The 21,660-nt window shown below is 34.5% G+C and overlaps 1 protein-coding gene across 1 annotated transcript; it reads right to left on the bottom strand.

Annotated features, from left to right (window-relative positions):
* Positions 1-747: 747 nt before the first annotated feature.
* LOC110104059 (reactive Intermediate Deaminase A, chloroplastic) lies at positions 748-21,397 on the bottom strand. Its single transcript, XM_020833007.2, has 6 exons — positions 21,163-21,397; positions 12,774-12,889; positions 12,610-12,654; positions 1,808-1,881; positions 1,671-1,720; positions 748-1,026 (listed from the first exon to the last, which is right to left on the bottom strand). Exons 1-6 carry the CDS (start codon positions 21,338-21,340, stop codon positions 932-934), a joined length of 558 nt encoding a protein of 185 aa, XP_020688666.1. The 5' UTR covers positions 21,341-21,397; the 3' UTR covers positions 748-931.
* Between the last annotated feature and the right edge of the window lie 263 nt (positions 21,398-21,660).

The following is a 21,660-nucleotide window of genomic DNA, read 5'->3' as shown; positions in this document are numbered from 1 at the left end:
TATTCTCCAAGTGGAAAGTTCTCATGTGGATAATGAGTGTACATAGTATATATATATTATGTATAATTTTATGCACAGTTTGGTTAATTTTTTTATACAATGTATACAATCACTATGTACATTCATAGCCCGGACTTCGCACAAAATAATTTCTCCAGAGTTAAAGCCTAAAATTTTGAAAATAAATTATTTCAGGATATTTCAACCAACTTAAATTTGATTAGGCTATCTTTTGTAATCATTAAAATTATTTTGAAATAAATATAATATAATATTTACTTAATTAAACATATATCACATACATATAATGATTAAAAAAAATCAATCAGATAAAATCTATATCAGAATATTATTGTTCTAGATCTGTTTAAAATCAAGATTTCAGTTTCACAGTCTATATTAAAAAAAATCATTAAATACATATTGACAAAAAGATTAGGGAGATTCCTCTACAATAGTAACAGAAATAAGAAAAACACCAAAAAGATTAAACAATGTATTTGCACATGTTTTTCATGAGTAATTATTCTGTGCTGACGCCGAACGCCGAACGTCATCCGGAGACGAACTAAAATAAGTCATGTCACTCCTGTGCTTGGTACTGTTGACGTGTCACATTCTGGTTGGTCTTCAGACGACGTTCAACATCCGATCTCCGCACAGAATAATTTCTCACAATTCAAACACAAATTAAGTTTCTGGATTGGAAAAATTAGTAGCCAATTGTCCCAAACTTTCCACAGCTGATTTCAAAATACGATCAAATTAGCATATGGGCAGACATGCCACAGTCTACGGAATTGTAGGGCAACTAATACAGTAAAAGGGAAGTGATTTCAGAATAATAAGTTTCTGGATAGATTCCAAGGTCTAAATGAGTCAAAAAATGCTGAGTTATTTAATGGATTCCAGCAACTTGGAGTGAGTAAATTTACAGTGCTGCTATGCACTCAATTTCAATCCTTGCATCCAGTGGCAACGCTGCAACTTCATAGGTAGAGCGAGCAGGTGCTGGGGCTGAGAAATCTGGAAGCAGGATAATCATAAGAATATCATTCTCTTGTGCTCCATCGACAAGAAAGTTTTGATAAAAACTGTTATATTGTGGGAAAAATTATTCTGTGCGGACGCCGAACGCAATTTACCGTTTGGATACTAACTAGAATGCGCCACATCACAGTTCCGAGCGGTACCGAGCAGTACCGAGCTAGGTATCGAGCAGGGGGTCACATGGCGCATTCTGGTTGATCTCTGAAAGGCGTTCGGCATTCGCACAGAATAATTTCTCATATAGTGGAGCCTAATTTTGATCATATGAAGAAAAAACAGCTCTAAAGATTTAATCTCTAAGTTGTTTCATTAAGGGTATTGTAGAGATTTTGCCACATTCTCAACTAACGTAATTTTTTTTTCTTTATGAAAGGAGGATGTTGTCTTTTTTAGGAATTCTAAGAACTAAAACTGTAAATACTCCACAATAAAAATCACAGTGAAATCTATAGCGGACAATAATGTTTAATAATCAATGTGTAAGCTTGATTTAAATTCGTGATTTGTTTTGTAAATTGATTTTTTTTTTCCAATCTTCGTTTTCAGTGAGTGAATCAGGTTCTGCCTATTTTCCAAAAAAAAATGAAAATCAAAGATAATAAATAATCTGACAAACTCACATTTGGAATAAATCTCATTAACTTTTTTAAAATCCTTCAGATCAGCCAACCTGTCAAAGAACAAAAGTTATGATGAGCAGACAATAAATTTCTTGAATGTAATCATGCTTGTCGGAGAAAAAAAGTAAATCTGCTACATGATTGTCGTTTTAACGACAGAGGAATAGCTGGCACCACTGGCTTTAAGTATTTCTCCCATGTTCTTCAGAACCTGCAAAAACAGCAGACAGGAGCATTTATTGAGGGCCTTCATCGATTGATTTTGACATTCAAAAAGGGAAAATAGCATTGCAAACTCAGCATAAAATCATGTTCTAATACTTGAGTGTTACATGCAATAGAGAGATTTCAACCATGAGTTGACATGCTAATAGGTTTATGTGGGACACAATAAGGCGTGTGAGCCAAACACACTAATCACAAGGAGTAGAAGATAAAGTGAGAAATTTAAGAATATAGAAGCAATATGAGAGATCATTTTTAAATTAGCCATCGTACATTTTGTGGAGAAACCAAAGCTGATTGTGCTCAATGATGCACTGTTTAAGGTCTTCAATTGAACAAGCAACATAATGCACTACAAGCATGAAGCCATTGTAAGGAAATAAATGCATTAATTGTAATCATTTAATTAGTTGTCTTACAAGTCAATATTCTGTAAGAAAAAAGTGGCTTGGAAATTTAATTTGTTTTATTCTGATAGGAAATGCTAGAGTTCGCAAGTAATCCTAATGGGAATATTTGAGTTCGCAAGCGAGAAAGTAAGAATAATTTGGGTGGAAGCAATCAAAATCAGTAGATAATTTTATAGAAATCAAAGCAAAGCAAGAATGAAACAAAGATATAATTGATCCTCAATTTGAGAGGAGGATCGTTCAATCCCAATCTCTAGACGAGAAGCCTAGAGCCCAAGACACCAAAGAGAACTTCAAGAGAAATAATAATCATGCATCCCTTAATCCTAGCCTCTCATGTTCTTTAAATACCATCCTTCCTAATATAAATTAATTTCAAATTGCCCTCCTCTTGCTTAAACCGCCCTCTCTCTCTCTCCTATGCCGCCCAAGATGTGAGGACCACATGCTTAGGCGGTGGGGTTTAGAGGAGGCAGCTTAGTCCGCCTCCTATACGTCTAAACAGGCCCCTCCTGGGCTAGTTTGGGCTGAACCGTAACATATTCATCCAATGGATATCTATATACAAAGATGGCTTAAAAATAATTGAAAACTATGCAATTTTTAAGAAGTAATTACAATATTTAAAATTAAAAAAAAACTTATTTAGTCCAGGCTAACAATCCACCACTTGCCGACTTCCATTTTTTACATTTAGGGAGCAATTCATGGTACTCCACTTTTCTTGTTCGACATACAAATTTGTAGCCCCTTGCAACCATTTAATTCTACCATCTAGGTTACAATTCATTGTGTTCCATCTTCCCAGTTTAGCCCATGAATTCATGGCTCATTGATGTCCTTGTTTGCATATTAATCTGTGATGCATTATCTCTCTTATTTAGCAACCCATAACTATTGATTCAAGGTAATTTCAACACCCCCTCAAACTGAATGGTAGAGAAATATCATTCTTAATTTACATAAGATATTTTTGAATGCAGGGTTAAAAAGTCTTTTGGTAAATATGCCATCAAGTTGGCCACATATTGGGATATATAGAGTGCAAATAAACCCAGTTTTTTTTTTATATAAATACAATGCCTATCCACCTCCATATGTTTGGTTCAATCATATACTAGATTGTAGGCAATGTTAATAGCAAACTTGTTATCACAATATATCATCAAAGGTCATTTTTATTTGATCTTTAAATCTTATGATATATTTTTAATCCATAAGAATTCACATGAATTGAGTAGTCATTTTGAATTTTGATTCAACACTTGACCTCACGAAAAGGTACATAATGTGAAACGAGTATATGCATAAAAAGGTTGGAGTAGCTCTAGTGCCAGATAAGATTAGAAAGAGTCGCCTTAGATTATATGGTCACATAAAACATCGGCATTCCTATGACCCTGTTGGAGAGTAGATGTATTAGATCTAGCCAAAGTTAATAAAAATAAATGTTGACTTAAGAAGACTTGGTTAGAAAGTATTAAAAATGATCTTTTTGTTGGATTAAATAAAAATTTAACTTTTAATAGGACAAGATGAAGAAAAAGGATTCATGTAGCCGATACCGCATAGTGTGTTGTTGTTGATGTACCTAACCTCGAGACCATATGTTATTCCTTGCTTCTCAATGTTACAAGATTTCTATCTAGCATTATACAATTTCCTGAAGTAGATGTCCTATCCACCAATCCCACATGGTCATCATTAATATAACCTTTAATTTGTAAAGTCTTAATTTTTTATAAAGAATCTCATTTCTAGAGTTTGCTTTTAAATTCATAAGACCCCCAATAAATAGCTTGAGAGCTAGATTCATTAGGTTTATACATAAATTGACTTATAAAACTTAACATAAAAGCAATGTGCAAACGGGTGCGCAAAAGTTAAATAAATTTTCCACTAATCTTGGATATTGTTCAATATCAGCTTATGGTTTTCATCTGTCTAGTTTTTTACTTGATTCAATTGAAGTTTTACATGATTTACAACCAATCATTTTGGTTTCTCTCAAAATATATATAACATAATTTTGTTGAGAGATGAAAATTCCTTTTGCTAAAAATGTCGTTGTCATGTCCCAATCACTAATAAAAAGTCCTGAGTTGCGTTAGGCAATTGACAGCTAGCATAAAACTTGTTTAACAAGCATGGCATGAATCTTTTAATGCATTGTACTAATGAGTAATGATTGGGAGTTCCTTAGAGGTGATGCATTGTATGGCTTGAACATATCGAATGTAACGACTCGACGCCCAGGTACAATGTTAAAAAAAAGAAAGAGTTTTCACATTATGAACGAATGTGTGCAAAGAAGTTAGTTTACAAAACAAGAATTAGAATAAAAACTTAGAATATAGGTTCTCTTATAGGAAAATTAATGAAATTAATAGATGTTATGATTCATAGGAAGATAAATATTTTATATATTCAGAAAGCTAAATGGGTTGAAAAAAAAAGCTAAGGAGAAAGAGTAGTACTATAAATGATGTAGGTGTAACTATACATAAGAGTTTGAAATATAGTATTATAAAAATTAATAGAATTTGAGATAAAATTATATCTTTAAAGATTATTTTATGCTTAGATTATTAAAAATATAAGCGCTTATGCTCTTCAAATAGATTTGAATATATGCTCAAAATTAAAATTTTAAATGGCTTAGAAGAATTAATACAAATGATGCACTTGAGGAAAGAGTTTTTATTGGAGAATATCTAAATGAACATATTGGTAAAGTAGTAGAGGATTTTAAAAGCATTCATGATGACTGTGAGTTTGGAGCAACTAATAATAGTAGGACCACACTTGCTTATGCTCTAGCTTATGATTTTATAAAATAGTAGAGGATTTTAAAAGCATTCATGATGACTGTGAGTTTGAAGCAACTAATAATAGTAGGACCACACTAGCTTATGCTCTAGCTTATGATTTTGTAATTGTTAATATCTTATTAAAAAAAAGAGGAGCGTCTCATCACTTATAAGAATGAACATAGTAAAACTCATATTAATTATTTTTTATAAAAAATAAGGGATTTTTACATACATAACACCTAATACTAATTACATATCTAACACTCAAACTACACTATTTACATACATAACACTTAAATACTATTAATTTCATCTAAAATACAACTCCGTTAACTCTTGTTAAAATCCCTACCGCGACCTTGCCTTTTGAGATTGAACCCTCGCCTCTTCTTCATTTGAGAGCCTGCACTTTTGTATTTGATCCCACACCTCTTCTTCGGTTGAGAAGGTACTCAAGCGTCTCCACTCTCCTTCTCTTTAGGTTTGCTATTCGTCTTCTCCATTTCTTCGTTGTTGTCGTGTGATGTGCTTCGGATGGAATTGCTCTAAGTTTCTCCACTTTTGATGACGATGTTGTTGCTAGATTGGAAGTCATGACGATAGATTGCCGGCAATGTAACAACATTTTCTCCCCTTTCTCGGCAGAGAAAGATGAGGGCATCATCTTTTAATGGATACTTGATGTTTTCTCATTAGGTCAGTAGCGATTAACAGCTGAAATTTCTAATCTCTCCATATCTTAATGCAAATTTATATCCAAAGGGTATCAGTGTTACCTTGCTCAAGTCAGGGATACAAATAAGTTAAAGAGTTAAAGGATATACTTGTAGTCAAAGAATATCAAGAGGTGTTTCTGGATGATTTGTCAGGATTGGCATCATAAAGAGAGATAGACTTCACTATTAATTTGTTATCAGATTCAGAACCAGTGGTAAGGGCATTCTATAGAATGGCAGTTAGCTAAAAAGCCAACTATAGGAATTGTTAGATAAAGGGTTTATCGGGCCAAATTCCTTGCCATGGGGAGCTCCAATATTGTTTGTAAAGAAAGATGGGAACTTCATAATGTGCATAAATTACAGGGAATTGAATAAGCTTAATGTTAAAAACAAATATCCATTACCCGAAATTGATGACCTATTTGATCAACTAGAGGGAGCTATTATTTCTTTAAAATTGATTTGCATTATGGTTATCATCATCTTTGTATTAAGGAGGAGGATATAGCTAAAATTGCTTTCAGAATCAGATATGGTCATTATGAGTTTGTAGTAATTCCATTTGGAGTGACGAATGCTCCAATTGTATTTATGGACTTGATCAATAAAATTTTTTCAAACTATTTCTGGACATCTTTGTGATTGTGTTTATAGATGATAATTTGATTTATTCAAGGGATGAAGAAAGTCATTTCAATCATCTGCATGCAGTGTTGCAAACACATAAGGAGAACAAATTATATCTAGATTGTATTATAGGAATCCAAAATAGTAGATTGTATTATAGGAATCAAACCAAAAGTAAGAACAAGAAAATATACAATTGATCCTCAATTCAAGAGGAGGATCGTTCTCTCCCAATCTCCAGACGATAAATCTAGAGCACAAGACACCAAGAAGAACCCTCACAAAAACACAATAACATAACATAATCCTAACCCTCATCTCCCTCCCATACTTAAGGCATACAATTAAAACAAAAAGACAAAAAGACCAAAAGGCCCTTGTCGCTCCCTCCTTTGATTCCAAAATTGAATTTGAAATCAAGTGGACCCCACCAAATCACCCTCTCTCCCCCTCTTGCCGCCGACCCTTCTTAGGGGCCGGTTGGACCGGTCCACTAGGGGCCGGTCTAACACTATACCACCAAAAAAATTTAAAGCCAGCCGGGTAGTTCGATTTTTTAAGAGCCGTGTTGTATACAAATTTGATGTTATCTTGTCAAATAATGTCTATACAATATAAGCAAATGTAACAACTACAATTTAATTGTGACATAAATAGTAATACTGAAATGATGGAAAAATGTTTTTTAATAGATGAAAAAATGAAGAGGCTTCAGATATACAAAAAAACCAACTTGATTAATCATATAAATCAAAGACATCTAAGAATATGAACACCTTCAAATAAGTATAAGATTGATAGGTTCTAAAAATAGCTCTAGTTTAATTCCAATCATATGACGAGGATGTTAAAACTAGTGTTTCTATGGTTTTTGCACAACAAAGATTAGGTGGGATAATGGTCCTTCTAGCTCCTAAGCCACTGAACTGCAATAAAATTTGTGTTGACTTTCCAACCAAGCTTCATGAAATGCATCTAGTCAACAATAATCTTAGGGTTCCAAAATAAATATGACATTTCACTTCAGATCATCCTTGGCACCAATTTTAATGCATCATCCAATTTAAATCCCAATGACAAATCTCAGGACCTAAGGCCTCTATCAATGCATCAATTATAGCACAAGGTATGATGTTCAATATAGATCTTAAGTATGTCATTATTTGGTTCTCTATCATTCGATTAATCGACGGACTAAAATACCCCCCTATTGATACGGTAATATTAAGGCATTTTGATATGGTATAAAACTCGAAAGCAAGGTAGCTCATCTATCCAACGTAAGTTTTGCCGACACGCCACTAAGCACCTAGAAATACCACCTACTTGGATGACATTTCTTTTTGCAAGTAAATGCCCATTTTGAACTCTCTCTTTCTGCTTGGATGAGACCTCTCTCTGAGCTCTCATTCTTTCATCAAAAAGTTTTCATTCTTTCATCATGAAGTAGAAATTGTGATAAATTAATTTTAGATTAGTATCTTCAAGTTCAGCCACTAATTTGGGTCTCAAAGGGTCTTCTCAAAAATAAAATCCCCAATTCTATATATTAACCTCTTGTTTTTACTTATTGTGTACAGGATATACTATTAGGCCACAAATTGACCCATCTATCCAAATTCTACCAAATTTCAAATTCATTCCTAACACGCAATAAAGATCTGATGTAGACACACAAAAAGAAATTGACGCAATGGATAGAACTTAAAACAAACTTTATTAAAATAAAAGCAGACAACTAAAACTTGACAAACACAACAAGAAATACTAGGAGATTTTAAAGAAATAAAAAATGACGCTATCCTCAGACAACCGTCAGAGCGGGTTCCTGGCATGCATCGAATAGTAGATTAAATAAAGAAGTGCATAAGACTAGCAAACCGATGGTCCACCACTGCAAGACTGTCCCAAATGCTTCCAAATCAACCAAGACACGACACCCTAAAGTTGCTTCACTGTTGAGAAGAAGGATACAGATGGAGTGGCACTTGCGGAGAGACGAAGAGGTTAGAAGCCCGAGAAGAAAGGGTGGAAAGAGCCCGCAGGATTTCCCACACCGAAAATTCTCATCTCCTGATGAGAACGTATCAGCAACTCGTTCATAAAGCTCCAAGTTTTTTTTTTTAGATCAGCAGCATCAATCCAGGTACAGTCAGTCAATGGTCGATGGTTCCATTTGACCAGGAACTTTTTATGCTCTCCATGCCTCGTCTTAACAGCTTTCACATCAATAACATATTCGATTTGATCTTCAGGCTTTACCAAAGGAGCAGAGAGTAGTAAAATTTCAATATCTACAAAATCGTCAGTATTTCCTTCATACAAAGACAGGTCAGAAACATTAAAAACAGGTGAAGTGCCAACAGTATTTGGTAAATCCAAGAGGTATGCATTTGTACCCAGAAAACGAAGTGTTTCATGATCAGTATTTAAAACAAATTCTCTTTGAACCAAGTAACATATCCAGAAGTTTAAAGCTTACACAATAGCATAGAACTCCAAATCATAAGTAGAATACTTAGACTTAGACTCAGTCAGTTTTTCACTAAAGTAAGCAACATGTTTTTCTTTTTGACTAAGCATTGCCCCCATACCAATATGAGAGGCATCGCAATCAACTTCAAAAATGATTTCAAAATTTGGCAATTTAAGAATGGGAGCTTGACTCATTTTTGTTTTAATAATTTCAAGTGTCCACCTAAAAATCCCTTTTTTAAAACAATCAGTAATAGGAGTAATAACAGTACTGAAGTTCTTAACGAATCGACGATAAAAAGATGCTAAACCATGAAACCCTCTTACCTCTCTGATATTCTTAAGAACAAGCCAACTTCTTATTGCCTCGATTTTCACAGGATCTACTTTGATTCCTCTAGCAGATACAATGTAACCCAAAAATGTCAAACTCGAAGTCATAAAAGAGCATTTCTTTGAATTGATGTACAGCTTTTGTTCTCTCAAAGTTTTCAGAATCTCTTTAACATGAAAAAGGTGTTCAGATGGATGAATGTCATAAATCAGAATATCATCAAAATATACAACCACAAACTTCCCAATAAAAGATCGTAAAACATGATTCATTGTTCGCATGAAAGTACTCGGAGCGTTAGACAAACCAAAAGGCATAGCAAGCCATTCATATAAGCCCTTTTGATTTTAAAAGCAATTTTTCATTCATCTCCAGGTCTAATTCTTATTTGATGATACCCACTTTTCAAATCAATTTTTGAGAAAATTTTAGCACCACTTAACATATCCAGCATGTCATCCAATCTAGGAATTGGAAATCGGTATTTGATGGTTATTTTATTTATAGCTCGGTTATCTACACACATTCTCCAAGTTTCATCTTTTTTAGGAGTAAGTAAAGCAGGCACAGCACAAGGACTCAGACTTTCTTGGATTAAACCTTTTTCCAGCAGTTCAGATACTTGTTTAGAAAGTTCTTGATGTTCATTTGGACTCATTCTATAATGTGAACGATTAGGTAATGTAGCTCCAGGAATCAAATCAATATGATGTTGAATGTCTCTCATCGGGGGTAATCCAGCTGGTCATCAAGTATCAAATCAGAAAATTCATCAAGCAATAGTTGTATTTCCTTAGGAATCTCAAAATATAAATCATACTCTTTTCCAAATAACAGATATACATCAGATTTTGTTAATTCGTTCGTGTTCAAAAGCATTTCAGAATTGAAAGACTTGACAGGTTTCTTGTTCTTTGTTACCGGATCAGGAATATTTTTTTTGTGGAAAGAGTGTGAATTCTTTGTTATCTTTAATGAAAGAATATGTATTCTTTTCTCCATTGTGGATGGTTTTATGATCATACTGCCAGGGACGACCTAAAAGGATGTGACATACTTCCAAAGGCACAACATCACAAACAATTTGATCTTTATAAGTTCCTGCAATCGTTAAGTTCACAGTGCATTGTTTATTTATAGGAACCTCACTTTCCTTTTTGAACCAAGATATTTTATATGACTTATCAAGAGGTTTTGTTTTCAGCTTTAGTTTCTTTACCATATATTGTGAAACAAAGTTCCCTGAACTTCCACTATCAATCATTAAAGTGCAAACTTTTCCTTCGACAGTACAGATAGTTCTAAAAATGTTCCTCCTAAGCCATTTATCTTCCTTTTCAGTTTGAGCAGTTAAGACTTGTCGAATTACTAACAATGGTTCTCCTTCATCACCTTCTAAGTCAAATTTTTCTAACTCAGCATCATTTTCAGATTCTATTTCATCTTCTTCCTCTTCTTCCTCTTCTTCTATTTCATTTTCTCCTTCTATGAAATTAGTTCGTGGAGGATTATTCTTTCTGCAAGTAGCTGACAAGTGACCATATAACCCACATTTGTAACAAGGTCCAATTTGCTTAGATTGTTCAGACGGTTTATTTTCTGCTACTCCTTTTCCTTTTTTCTGATTTTGACTTTCAACAGTTTTAACTTTTGCACTCGAAGTCCCCACAGAAGTTTGAGTTTTAGTCTCACTCATTTGCCTTCGTTTATATGTTTCAGTAATTTTATTGCTTCCCCTCAAATGTTGTTTTTCAATTTTCAAAAACATTCGATAAGCTTCATCTAATTTAACCACATGATGTAAATTGAGTTGATTCTGAATTGTCCATTTTAGCCTATTGAGGTATCTTGTTACAGTTTTTTCTTCAGATTCATCCAAATCATTTCTTGCTTGCAACTTGTAAAAGTTTTCAGTGTATTCTTCTACAGTTTGATTACCTTGTCGCAAATTATTAAACTCCTGAAAAATAGTTATCGAGTGATCAGAAGGTAAAAATTTTCCTTTCATCTTTTCTTTCATTCTATCCCATGTTTGAATTTTTTCTTTGCCTCTTCTTAGTCTGTTGTTTTGTAAATTTTTCCACCACGTTAATGCATGTCCCGTTAGTTTCAAGCTTGCAAATTTAACTTTTCGGTTATCCGGAATTTCTTTTCAATCAAAAAATTGATCCAATTTTTCTACCCATTCTATGAATTGTTCAGGTTGCAATTTTCCTTCAAAATTATGAACGTCGATTTTAATTCCATGATCCCAATTTCTTTGTCGCCTATTTCGATTTCTAGGTTCTTCCTCTTCACTCCCAGAAGATATTATACTAGGATTAACGTTAGCTTGATTGACATTTAGATTAGCAACGGCTTCAGCTATTGTATTAATTTGATGTTGCAAATCATTCAATTGTTGCATCATTTGTTGCCAACCCCCTTGTTCATTAGCCATTTTTTTTTGACACGAAAGAGAAAGACTCCTAAAAACCAAAACAAAGACGAACTTGCTCTGATGTCAAATTGATGTAAACAAGGGATATAGGGAGTCTATATCACTTGAATACAAAAAAAAACACACAAGAAAGAAAACTGACAAAAGAGTAGAACTTAAAACAAACTTTGTTAAATAAACTTAAACGACCCAAAACTTGACAATCACAACAAAAGATGTTAGGAGAAATAAAGAAACTAAAAAAGACGCTATCCTCAGACAACCGTCAGAGCGGGTTCAGGGACCATCACGGAAGAAGGAGCCCAGCCGTGAGATCCCAAAAGGTAAAGCATCCCAATATAAATTCTTATGCATAGAAGACATCTCCCAATAAATATAAGCCATGGATTCCCAAGAGACAAGAAGAAAGGGGAAGGGGAAGGGACAAGGCCACTCCAAAAGTAAACTTCATAATGAGGTACCTTTTTGAGAATTAAAGAGCTACTAAACTTCAGCTCAAGCAACTTAAAGGACAAGCTCAAAACCGAATGCTCCAAAACAGCCAACCCGTGAACCACCAGCAGCCAAGGACCAATCGAGCCAGCAAACCAAAGGCCTACCAAGCCATATGCACTACCTACCATGATCATTGGATGCTTTCCCATCATTGGATAGCTAAAAAAGAAAAGAAAACAAAATATACTATTGTTCAAATAAAATAAAAAGTACAGAAATTCTTGATAGCATCAAGATCAAATCCAAGTAATGTTGGAATGTGGCACATACCAAATGTAGAAATACCACCCTTCCAAATTAAACTACAGCTTTAGCTTTTTTTCTCTAACAAAATATTAATTCTAGTTTGAAATAGTTGCTACTAAGGAAATTCATAAGTAAATGCCAATCGAATCACTTACCTGCTCAGTTTGTTCCTCTATGCTATCGGACACAAATTTTCCAGTCTGCATATCAAATTAAAATTATATTAACAAAATGAAACACCAACACATCCAATATAAATGGTAACATGCAATCACCAGCATATTAGAAAAAGACAAGTCCTATGAAATAGGTAACAAACCTCAGGGATAAGGCCCAGAACACCAGAGACAAAAAGGAAATTATTTGCTTTAATAGCCTGCGAATATGGTCCCAGAGCTGCAGGAGCCTTTTCTGTCTTAATAGCTTCTTTTGTCTCTGATAACAAGGATGAAAATAGTCATTAGTACTTGCAGAATAAGGAACAAATTACTACATCATAACAAAATAAGAAAGTATCTCATGAGAAATTTTGTTCAGAAGTTAATTAAATCAAGGTAAATATTCATAGAGTTTTGGCCATTGGGACTAAACTGCCATATTTTCATAATAAACAATGCAAGAAGAGGAAACTTCTAAGCAGCAAACTCAGAACGGAAGCACGTCTCGATAGCAAAGAATTGGGGCTAAACTGCAATCTTTTTCGTGATCAACAATGCAAGAAGAGGAAACTGGCTACAAGCTTGGAAGGGAAGGATAATACCTCCATATAAATTCAATATTAAAGCAATTAAAATTAGCACTATACAGAAGAAAAATAAATACAAAATAATTCTTTCAACCCCGATTCTTTAGAAATATCAGATATTTAATGTCATTGCATCATAATGCATGGTTTCCAAAAGAGAAGAAATTAACTTACTAATCAATAAATTAGAGAGATGCAGGACAAGTCATCTATCTTAAAACTTAGGCATGAGTCATTGCATTGTCAATTTAGTCAATATTATTTAATGTGTTATGTTAATTAATAGTAATTAAAAAAGTTTCATTCCTTATTTACGGCAACCGTTTTCCTTTTTTTCCTATTTTCAAGGATAGTTTTGCATTTGAATAAAGGCAATTATTATAAATAATGTCTTGGGCCAGGCAATGCAGATGGTATACCTTGGAATAAGAAAAGAGCTTTCTTCAAGCATTAACTACATTAAAAAATTTCTCCCACTTGTTTCAAGCCGTGAAGCTTGTTTTTCTCTCTCTAGCTCTTCCATCTTTTCATGTTTCATTCATTCCTTCTCTAATTTATTTTTCTCTTTACAACCATGATTATTCCTCTATACCAGATTCTTCCCTTCTAAGCAATCAAAATATATAAGTATACGACAATCTCCACTTATATCACCCGTTGTCCTCAATGGGTATCAAATAGAAAGTTCCTAAATCCAAAAAAACTCTCAATAAAAGAATCTACATTAAGGTGCATTTAGATCACGGAATCACTTTCTAGTCTCTTTATATCATCTGCTTTTCCACACATTGATCGCAAATTCCTATGCACAACATAACCCATAGTCCTTCTAGAATAAAAAAAACATTCCTAAGAAAAACTAGACCTAAACCCAGGCCAAAACAGTTCAAAAACCACAAAGTTGTGCTTGCAGCAGTCCAAGATCTTTATTATTTTTCATTAAAAAAAAACAAGAGTACCAATCATTCTTATCCCCTTCACACATTTTTCACCACCGACCCTGATCCTTTTTTCCATTTTTTCTCCTCAACTTTCTACATAATCTTCACTTTGAAATTAAAATTCAATTTCAAAATCATCTTTAGAAAGTCCTCCTTAACTTCCTCAATCTGTAACAAAATCCTCAATAAACCTAACAGTCCATCCTTACCCATTTAAACAAATAAATAATCATGTAATTTTTGTTTTTCATTAAAAATGTCACTCCCCACAATCCAAGAGGACTCCTCCCTCCTCTGACCCACCTTGTAAATCATACCTACCTTCTCTAAATCATAAAAAAAATCAATTACTAACCCAATCTAAAACAAATTTTATCTTAGTTTGAGATGAGGGTCTCTAATAAGCTTTCTCTAAATCTAGGATGTTAGGGTTTTATGTTCAGACACCATAAATTACTGGTTTAACACTTGATTATTAGAACAAGTTAGGTACTTAAAATAACACTTTTTGTAGAGTTTTAGGTGAAATAGGCATATTAGACCCTTGAAAGAAAAATATAGACATCAAAATCTCTTCCAAGATCAAGCATGGAAAATTAGACTATATGAGGAATATAAAAGGCATTTTTTTAATGTAATTACAGATATCTAATAGAAAGGAAAATTCAAAACTAGAATAAAACTAGTCTTAAGAGATCTTCCTTTTTTGGTAAATGGATTCCTTCTGTTATTAATTCCTCCTTGCTAGCAATATCCTTCCTTGTTCTACTTATACTTTCATTTCTTATTTTTCTTCTTCTTTGCATTGTTGCAAACAATTCCATGAACCCTAAGGGGTCAGGTAGAGAGAATTAAGAGAAGAGAGGGAGCTTCTGGGTAGAGAGAGATAAAGAGAGAATAGTGTTGGAATGGTTTTAGTGTGGGGAGAAATGGTACGACTGAAAATGTGACTAAATTTTCCTTTTTTTTAAGCATTTACTGAATGAATGAAGAACGATTACATGGGCTATTATTTACAGAAGAAAGATTAATACATAATAAGATAAAAAGAAATCTTAACTAACCACAAGTCAAGCTAATTCGAGGATATTCTATGTTATTCCGCATAATGTTAGTGCTCGACCCCATTGCTTAAGATGTTGAGGATAATATTTACTTAAACTCCTTATCATAATTTAAACGAGTGCTTATCTTCTTTTTATGCACAATTCAAAGTTCCCTTTTAGATGTACCTAGCCACGGACTAAGTGAAGAGAGATAAAAGGAGGTTGATCTTATTTAAGTGCTCCCATGCAGACTAGCTTTCCATGCAAGAAAAGATTCTTGCATGCATGATTTTTATTTTCATTGGAGAGATCTCAATCATTGCTCCTTGAAACTTCAATTTGCTCCAACCAATGGATATGTGAGCCTCCTCCTATTGTTCTCGTGTCACCTTTATATGCTTTGCTTCCATGAGTTTGTAGAAATGCTTCTTCTCCATACCTTGCCTAGGTTGACAAAGTGGATGCATGTTCTAACCTTGGTGCTCATGTTGTACCTTTTTGATATCCTCCTGTTTCTTTGGAAACTATTGGGATGATAGTTGTTGTGCTAATTTATAGCAGAACAATTGGATTATAACTATGGCAAATGATGTTAACTCTCTTGGCTTGCTTGGCCAACTTTATATCCCTCAATGGTGAAATCGACCTATAAATTATAAAGCTATTCTGATGAGGAAATCCACCGGAGATTTCGACGTACTTACCATCGACGAAATTGTAAATCGACGGCTACGATTCATAGTCTCTATTTATGATGTTTTAGTGTATTTCTTTTATTTATTTTTCAGTTTTTCACTTGTACCCCTATGAGGGGCTTGTGTCATGTTGTAGCCTGAGGTCATTTGTGTCTTTTACATTTTGTGCTTTGGAGGCCTATATATGAAGGCCTAGTCATTGTATTTTTTTTCAAATGAATGATAATTCCACTTTCTTGTTTGATCTCTTGGTGAGTTCTTGAGAGGAGAAATCCTAGGCGAGGGTGAGAGCAATACCCGTCAACCTTGGTAGATTCCGAGGTTCGTGGCTCTTTGATTTCTTCTTTCTCTTTACCTTCATACCAATTCCCTTCTTCCACCAACCGGCATCCCCTTCATGTTTCCCCATCCCCTCCCTAAACCGAACCCCCTTCCAATGCCGCCGGCCTCCCTTGGCCGCCCCAACTGCCGACCACCACCCACCCATCCGCCGGCCTTCACCCCTCCACCCACCCCTCTCCACAAGCCACACCGTCGGCTCCTCACATTATCACCTAATTTGAATTTCAAATTTCAAATTGTCTTTAATTACTTTCCTTAAATACACCTTTGCTATTTAGGAAAGTATGTTTATTTGAATTCAATCAACTTTTGAATTTCAAATACCTTCCTATTATTCAAAACCCCAATCAGATTCTGAAACTGAAATCAGATTTGATTTCAATCAAATTAATTCCTTTGGGTCCACATACGTTGAATCTAGACATGCTCCCTCCCTCCTCCTATGGCCGGCCCTCCTTCCCCTTGTTTTCTCTCTCCAATTAAACCCAACACCCCAATTAATAATCCCACAATTCCCTCCTAAAACCGCCGCCCCCCATAGCTTTAATTTGGATTATTTTGAATTCAAATTAAACTCTATCCCTCCCATTAGAAAATCTGAAATTAAACTCAGAATTTTCGAAGTTAATTCTCCACCATTCAACCAATCCAAATCGCCTCCACCTCACCATACCCAAGTCGCCCTTCTCCTCTACCAAGCCCCTTCCCTCTCCTCTCCTTCTTACCCGCCAATTACCACCACCCACCGCCCCTTTTCACCTCTTCCAACCAACGGCCTCACCAAGGAACACCACCTAAACACTCTCCCGCTCATGAGTGGCGGATCCGGAAGCCGACCACAGCTTCGTTTACAACTCTTAAGGGCAACTCGACATCATTCAATCGACGTTCTTTGATCCCGGATTTGGATCCGAAAACACCGTCAAAGAATACATGGAGCGTATTCTCTTTATGTTAGGGAAGCCATCGACGAGCAACAACCGACTGGCCAGTGGAAGATCACCGGACGACCACCCGTCTCTCCAACTCCGGCCAACTTCCCGTTGATCGACTCCACTGGCATCCTCTATCTTTCAGTGGCATCACTCGGATTGCTGACATTCCTCCTCCATTAACCCTACTTTCAACGAGCGATCGAGAGGAAAACTCTAAGGTGAAAGATCTATCTGTTAAGTGACGTATTATCGTTAACCGCATATTTGTTTACTATTTTATTATTATTATTTCGGATCGTCCTGCTAATCTAACGTATAACCGCATACTTGAAACAAGTCGATAACCACGAAAATTGAAAATCTTAACTTAGTGAAACATTAATACTATAATTTCATTACTAAGACAAGTTTCTTATTAAAATCGTGCAATTCTCTTGATTGTTTCACATCATATTCCTTTATTTGTAAGCATGTATTTTTGGTCACCTCTATAATGCAAATATTTTTATCTTATAAATATGCACAGAAGGCATCCAAGAGTACAACGTCATAGTTGACTTCATGAATAATTGGCTAATAAAGACAAATTATACATCAAAGATCTCTAGCTTAAGCAGAATGTTCCTTGGTTTTCAAGGAAGAGGTCATAGGTTCAAATTAGGCATATGACTTTTTTAAAATAAATATTCACTAATTCATTGGCTTTATGCCCACTTTATCTATAATTGACATTGTGAGTTATTTGTAATTAGCATTGTGCCCTACTTTTAATTAATAAAAAATGTATGATATTAGCATTTCTTAACTATCCTAAACACTATCAATTTTAATCCAACCTAGAGCATAAAGACTTGAGCATAGATTAGCATGTAACCCTAATTTTGAAGTAGACATTCTAAACTTCAACAATTTTTCCACTTCCACAGTAAACAATTTTTTCAATTAGATAAGACTTTGCCTCCCTTGGTTTGTTGGTTAGGAGTTTGACTTCCAACTAAGAGGTATCAAGTCTCACTTATCCCCCCTCCCCCCAAATAACAAAAAAAGACTTTGCCCAAATATTCAAGTGAGAGAATTTGTTGGCTTCCTTGTAATTTTCGTGAGCTTGATTAAAAATTTCAAGCATTATTTTGTATATATACAAAAAAATTATTCAAAAAAAAAAAAGTTTTCTATATCGTTTCAAATGTGTAGAAACATGTGTAGTTCAAACAATGCACACTATTTATGAGAAATACTCATTTATATTCTCATTTTGGCCTTTCAACAATGAAACCTAAATAAATTTGATCTTATTTTAATAAGTATTAATCCATGTTTTTATAATAAACTTCATAATTTATATAATACACATGCCTATCAAATATGTTTTAAAAATCTCAAATATTTTACAGACAAATGTCGCAAGCCATTAATGTTAGTAATTTAACTACCTTTATAGTTGGTAGGTTTGCCACCATTTTAATATTTGTAGAGCCTTTTTGGTTCTCTCTCTTTTTCACTTCTTTTCATAATATTATCCAAAAAACTCTACCTGAGCAACTTCAGAACTTTTGGTGGGTGGTAGGGCCTATTTCCTTTCATTCCTTGAGCTTCTCACCACTTGCATAGTTGTTTTGCTTTCATCCTTTGTTGTTGTTGTTGATCGAGTTCTTCTCTTCAACTACAATAGTTCTTAAACTTCTTATGAGAGATTTCACACGCAAAAAAACTTTAACCCAGCATCCTTTACGAAACTTGGCTACAAATGTCATGAAAATAGCATTTCATCCGGGAAAATTTCAAGGTAATTGCTCTCCCAACTTTACAGTATTATATTGCATTGCATTGATTATTCAAATATTTGTTTTAATTGTTTCCATTTGATCTACTTATCAATCAATTAGTTTACGTAACACTTAAAGCCAATGCCATGCCAAACTTAAAAGGTCATGATTCTTGAACTATCAACATTCAGCTGCAAATGTGAATGTGGTGATATTTTAAGATGAGCAAAAAAATTTAAATTGTGTATGATTTGACTTAAACATGGAACAGTAAGATTCTAGATGCTCCAAACAATAACATAAACCAAAATGCCATATGATGGACTTTAATATTTTGCATCAACTTTGAATGTATTTTGATTCATTGGTAGAAAGTGGATTGATTTGCTTCGTCATCCTCATCCCAAGATAGAATCTCTGAGATGCCATCATCAACTTCTTCATGGAACATTTCCCTATTGTCTTTTATATAACCTAGTGATCAAAGAAGTTGGCTAGTAGGCTTTCTAGTTTATTTAACCTACTTGCAAGTTTTCCTTGGTAATGGATGCTTCTATTCATGTTTTTGTGGGCTTATTGAAGTCAAGGGGTTCTAGGTTGAAGGGAAAAATCCAAAAAACCTACAAAAAAAGATCTAAGCACTGATATCATAAGAGATTGACTTGAGATGAGGCTTAGCGTGACCATTCTCTCAATGGATGTTATAGGTCTAGCATTTGGCTATTTAAACAAGTTAGGCTTGGGGAAGGCCAATAGGACAGTCTTTGGTTAAATAGATGTAGTAGGTCCTTGCAAGAGAAATCTTGATATGGAAATCCTTCTGGGCTTGACCAAATTAGTTTGTTGGGATTACGTGAGAGATGGAGTTGATGGCATATAGGTGTAAATAAGAAGAACTAATCAGAAATTAGAACAACACTAGTCCTACTAACAAATGAGAGATCATCCACTTCTTGTCATTGTCCTTATTGATTTTCCTTCTATTATTGACTCCCCCTTGCTAGCAACTCCCTTCCTCCCACTTCTAGTTCTTCATAATATTTTCCTTCATCTTGCTTTGTGTTTTTGCAAATAATAGCTTTATCCCTTAAATGCCTGGGTAGAGCGAGTATTGAGAGGAGAAAAAGAGCTCCCCTAAAAGAGGCAAGGGGATTTGTTTATTTTTAAAAAGAAAGGAGAGGAGTGGCGACAATTTGGGAGATGAATTTGCCTCTTTATTTTAATTTCATGCAATTGCATTAATGAAAATCAATTAAATTGGCTACTGGTAATAGAATTAAAAAATAGTTACTGAAATAATAATTAAAGACTAACTATCCACTAATCTAGCTAATTAGAGAATATTACTGCTTATTCCAAGGAAGTATGTTGGTTGATTTTTTCTTAGGCTCTCGAGGAAAATGTTGAACTTAAATTCCTCTTTATCCTCACTAAGAAACTTAACCTTCTCCTCCCAATTATGGATTGAATGTGGAGAGATTTCTTGTTGTCCTATTTTGATTTTCTGGTCCTAATTTTATCTAGTAAGAATCCAACAAAATTTTGATAAAATCAATTACAAGTCAATCTAGAACATGAATCTAGACATCAAACTTGAAGCCAGATGATTTTTAATCACACAACTTTCACAACATGGCATGAGAATCAAACGTAGTAAACTCATTAAGCTAAGATTCCAAGAAACTTCCCCAAAGATAAACACATTAGAACAGACAAATGCAGCATTGAGACTTAAATCCCTAGCAATGTCATAAATTACAAAACCATCTTTTAAAGTAACCGCTGAATGATTTAATCCAAAATTCTTGATTCCAAGGTGCAACTTTAGCCTAGTAAAGTAATATATTGTGGCTCTAAAGAGTCCTCTGAAAAAAGAAAATGCGTGTTCAAATGGAAAAACATCCGAGTATTAATGATTAAACGACGACGGATTTGAAAACAAACTATGAAAAATTTTGTCCATCATTTGATGAAAAGAGCGCGGATTAAACATTAATCCAGATTTCAGAAACAGACATTCTAAGGTAGGGTTTTCGAATCAAGAATATCACACTCGTTTGCGAAATTATTGTAAGCGGGAGATTGTGATTATTGTAAGCGGGAGATTTCACAAACAAAAAAATCGGCACGAACTCCCTTCACTTCCCCACCTTGCCCGCACCGAGAAGTATCTACGAACTACTCAATAACAATAAAGTTAAATTACAGGAAATGTTTGGAACAAGGAGAGGATCATACCGGCGGCCATGGAGAAGGCCGCACTAGCGCAAGCGAAAGGTTTGGAAAAAGAGGTGGAGGAGGACCTTGCCCCGACAAACGAGGCGCAGCAGATGCCTGCAGCAAGCGGCACGTGGCGGCGTAGCTGGCGGACGTCGATCGCCGGTGACGATATGTACCTAGCAGCACACCACGCCATATCTTCACTTGCTGCCGGCCAAGAAAGTCTTTTTTTAATGTGAGTTTTGCACCTGATATTTTTTTATTTTTAATTTAACTTTATTTTTCACAATCTCCTCTATTTTTTTCTTTTCAAAATACATCTAAATTTTTATTTCAGATAAAAATATGCACATTTTGTAAAAAAAAAAAAAAATTCTAATTGTGAATTTTAGAACAAAATAATCATATCATTTCTTTTCCTAACACCATTTGATTAGTCTTTAGTAAAGTTTCAAGACAAAATAAGAATTTGTTTGGGACGACTTTATTGATGCTTCTTAAAGCAGTTTTCTAGTA

Source organism: Dendrobium catenatum, unplaced genomic scaffold (assembly GCF_001605985.2).
Source record: "Dendrobium catenatum unplaced genomic scaffold, ASM160598v2 fragScaff_scaffold_883, whole genome shotgun sequence".
In the NCBI taxonomy this organism is placed as follows: Eukaryota; Viridiplantae; Streptophyta; class Magnoliopsida; order Asparagales; family Orchidaceae; genus Dendrobium; species Dendrobium catenatum.
Note: the sequence above shows the minus strand (reverse complement) of the source record. Positions and strands in the feature narration are given on the sequence as shown.

Coding starts and splice junctions, on each gene's coding strand:
- LOC110104059 (XM_020833007.2), bottom strand. CDS start 21,340: ATGGCGTGGTGTGCTGCTAGGTACATATCGTCACCGGCGATCGACGTC. Junction 12,655..12,773: donor TTCTGGGCCTTATCCCTGAG/GTTTGTTACCTA, acceptor TTTGATATGCAG/ACTGGAAAATTTGTGTCCGA. Junction 1,882..12,609: donor TAGAGGAACAAACTGAGCAG/GTAAGTGATTCG, acceptor CTGTTTTTGCAG/GTTCTGAAGAACATGGGAGA.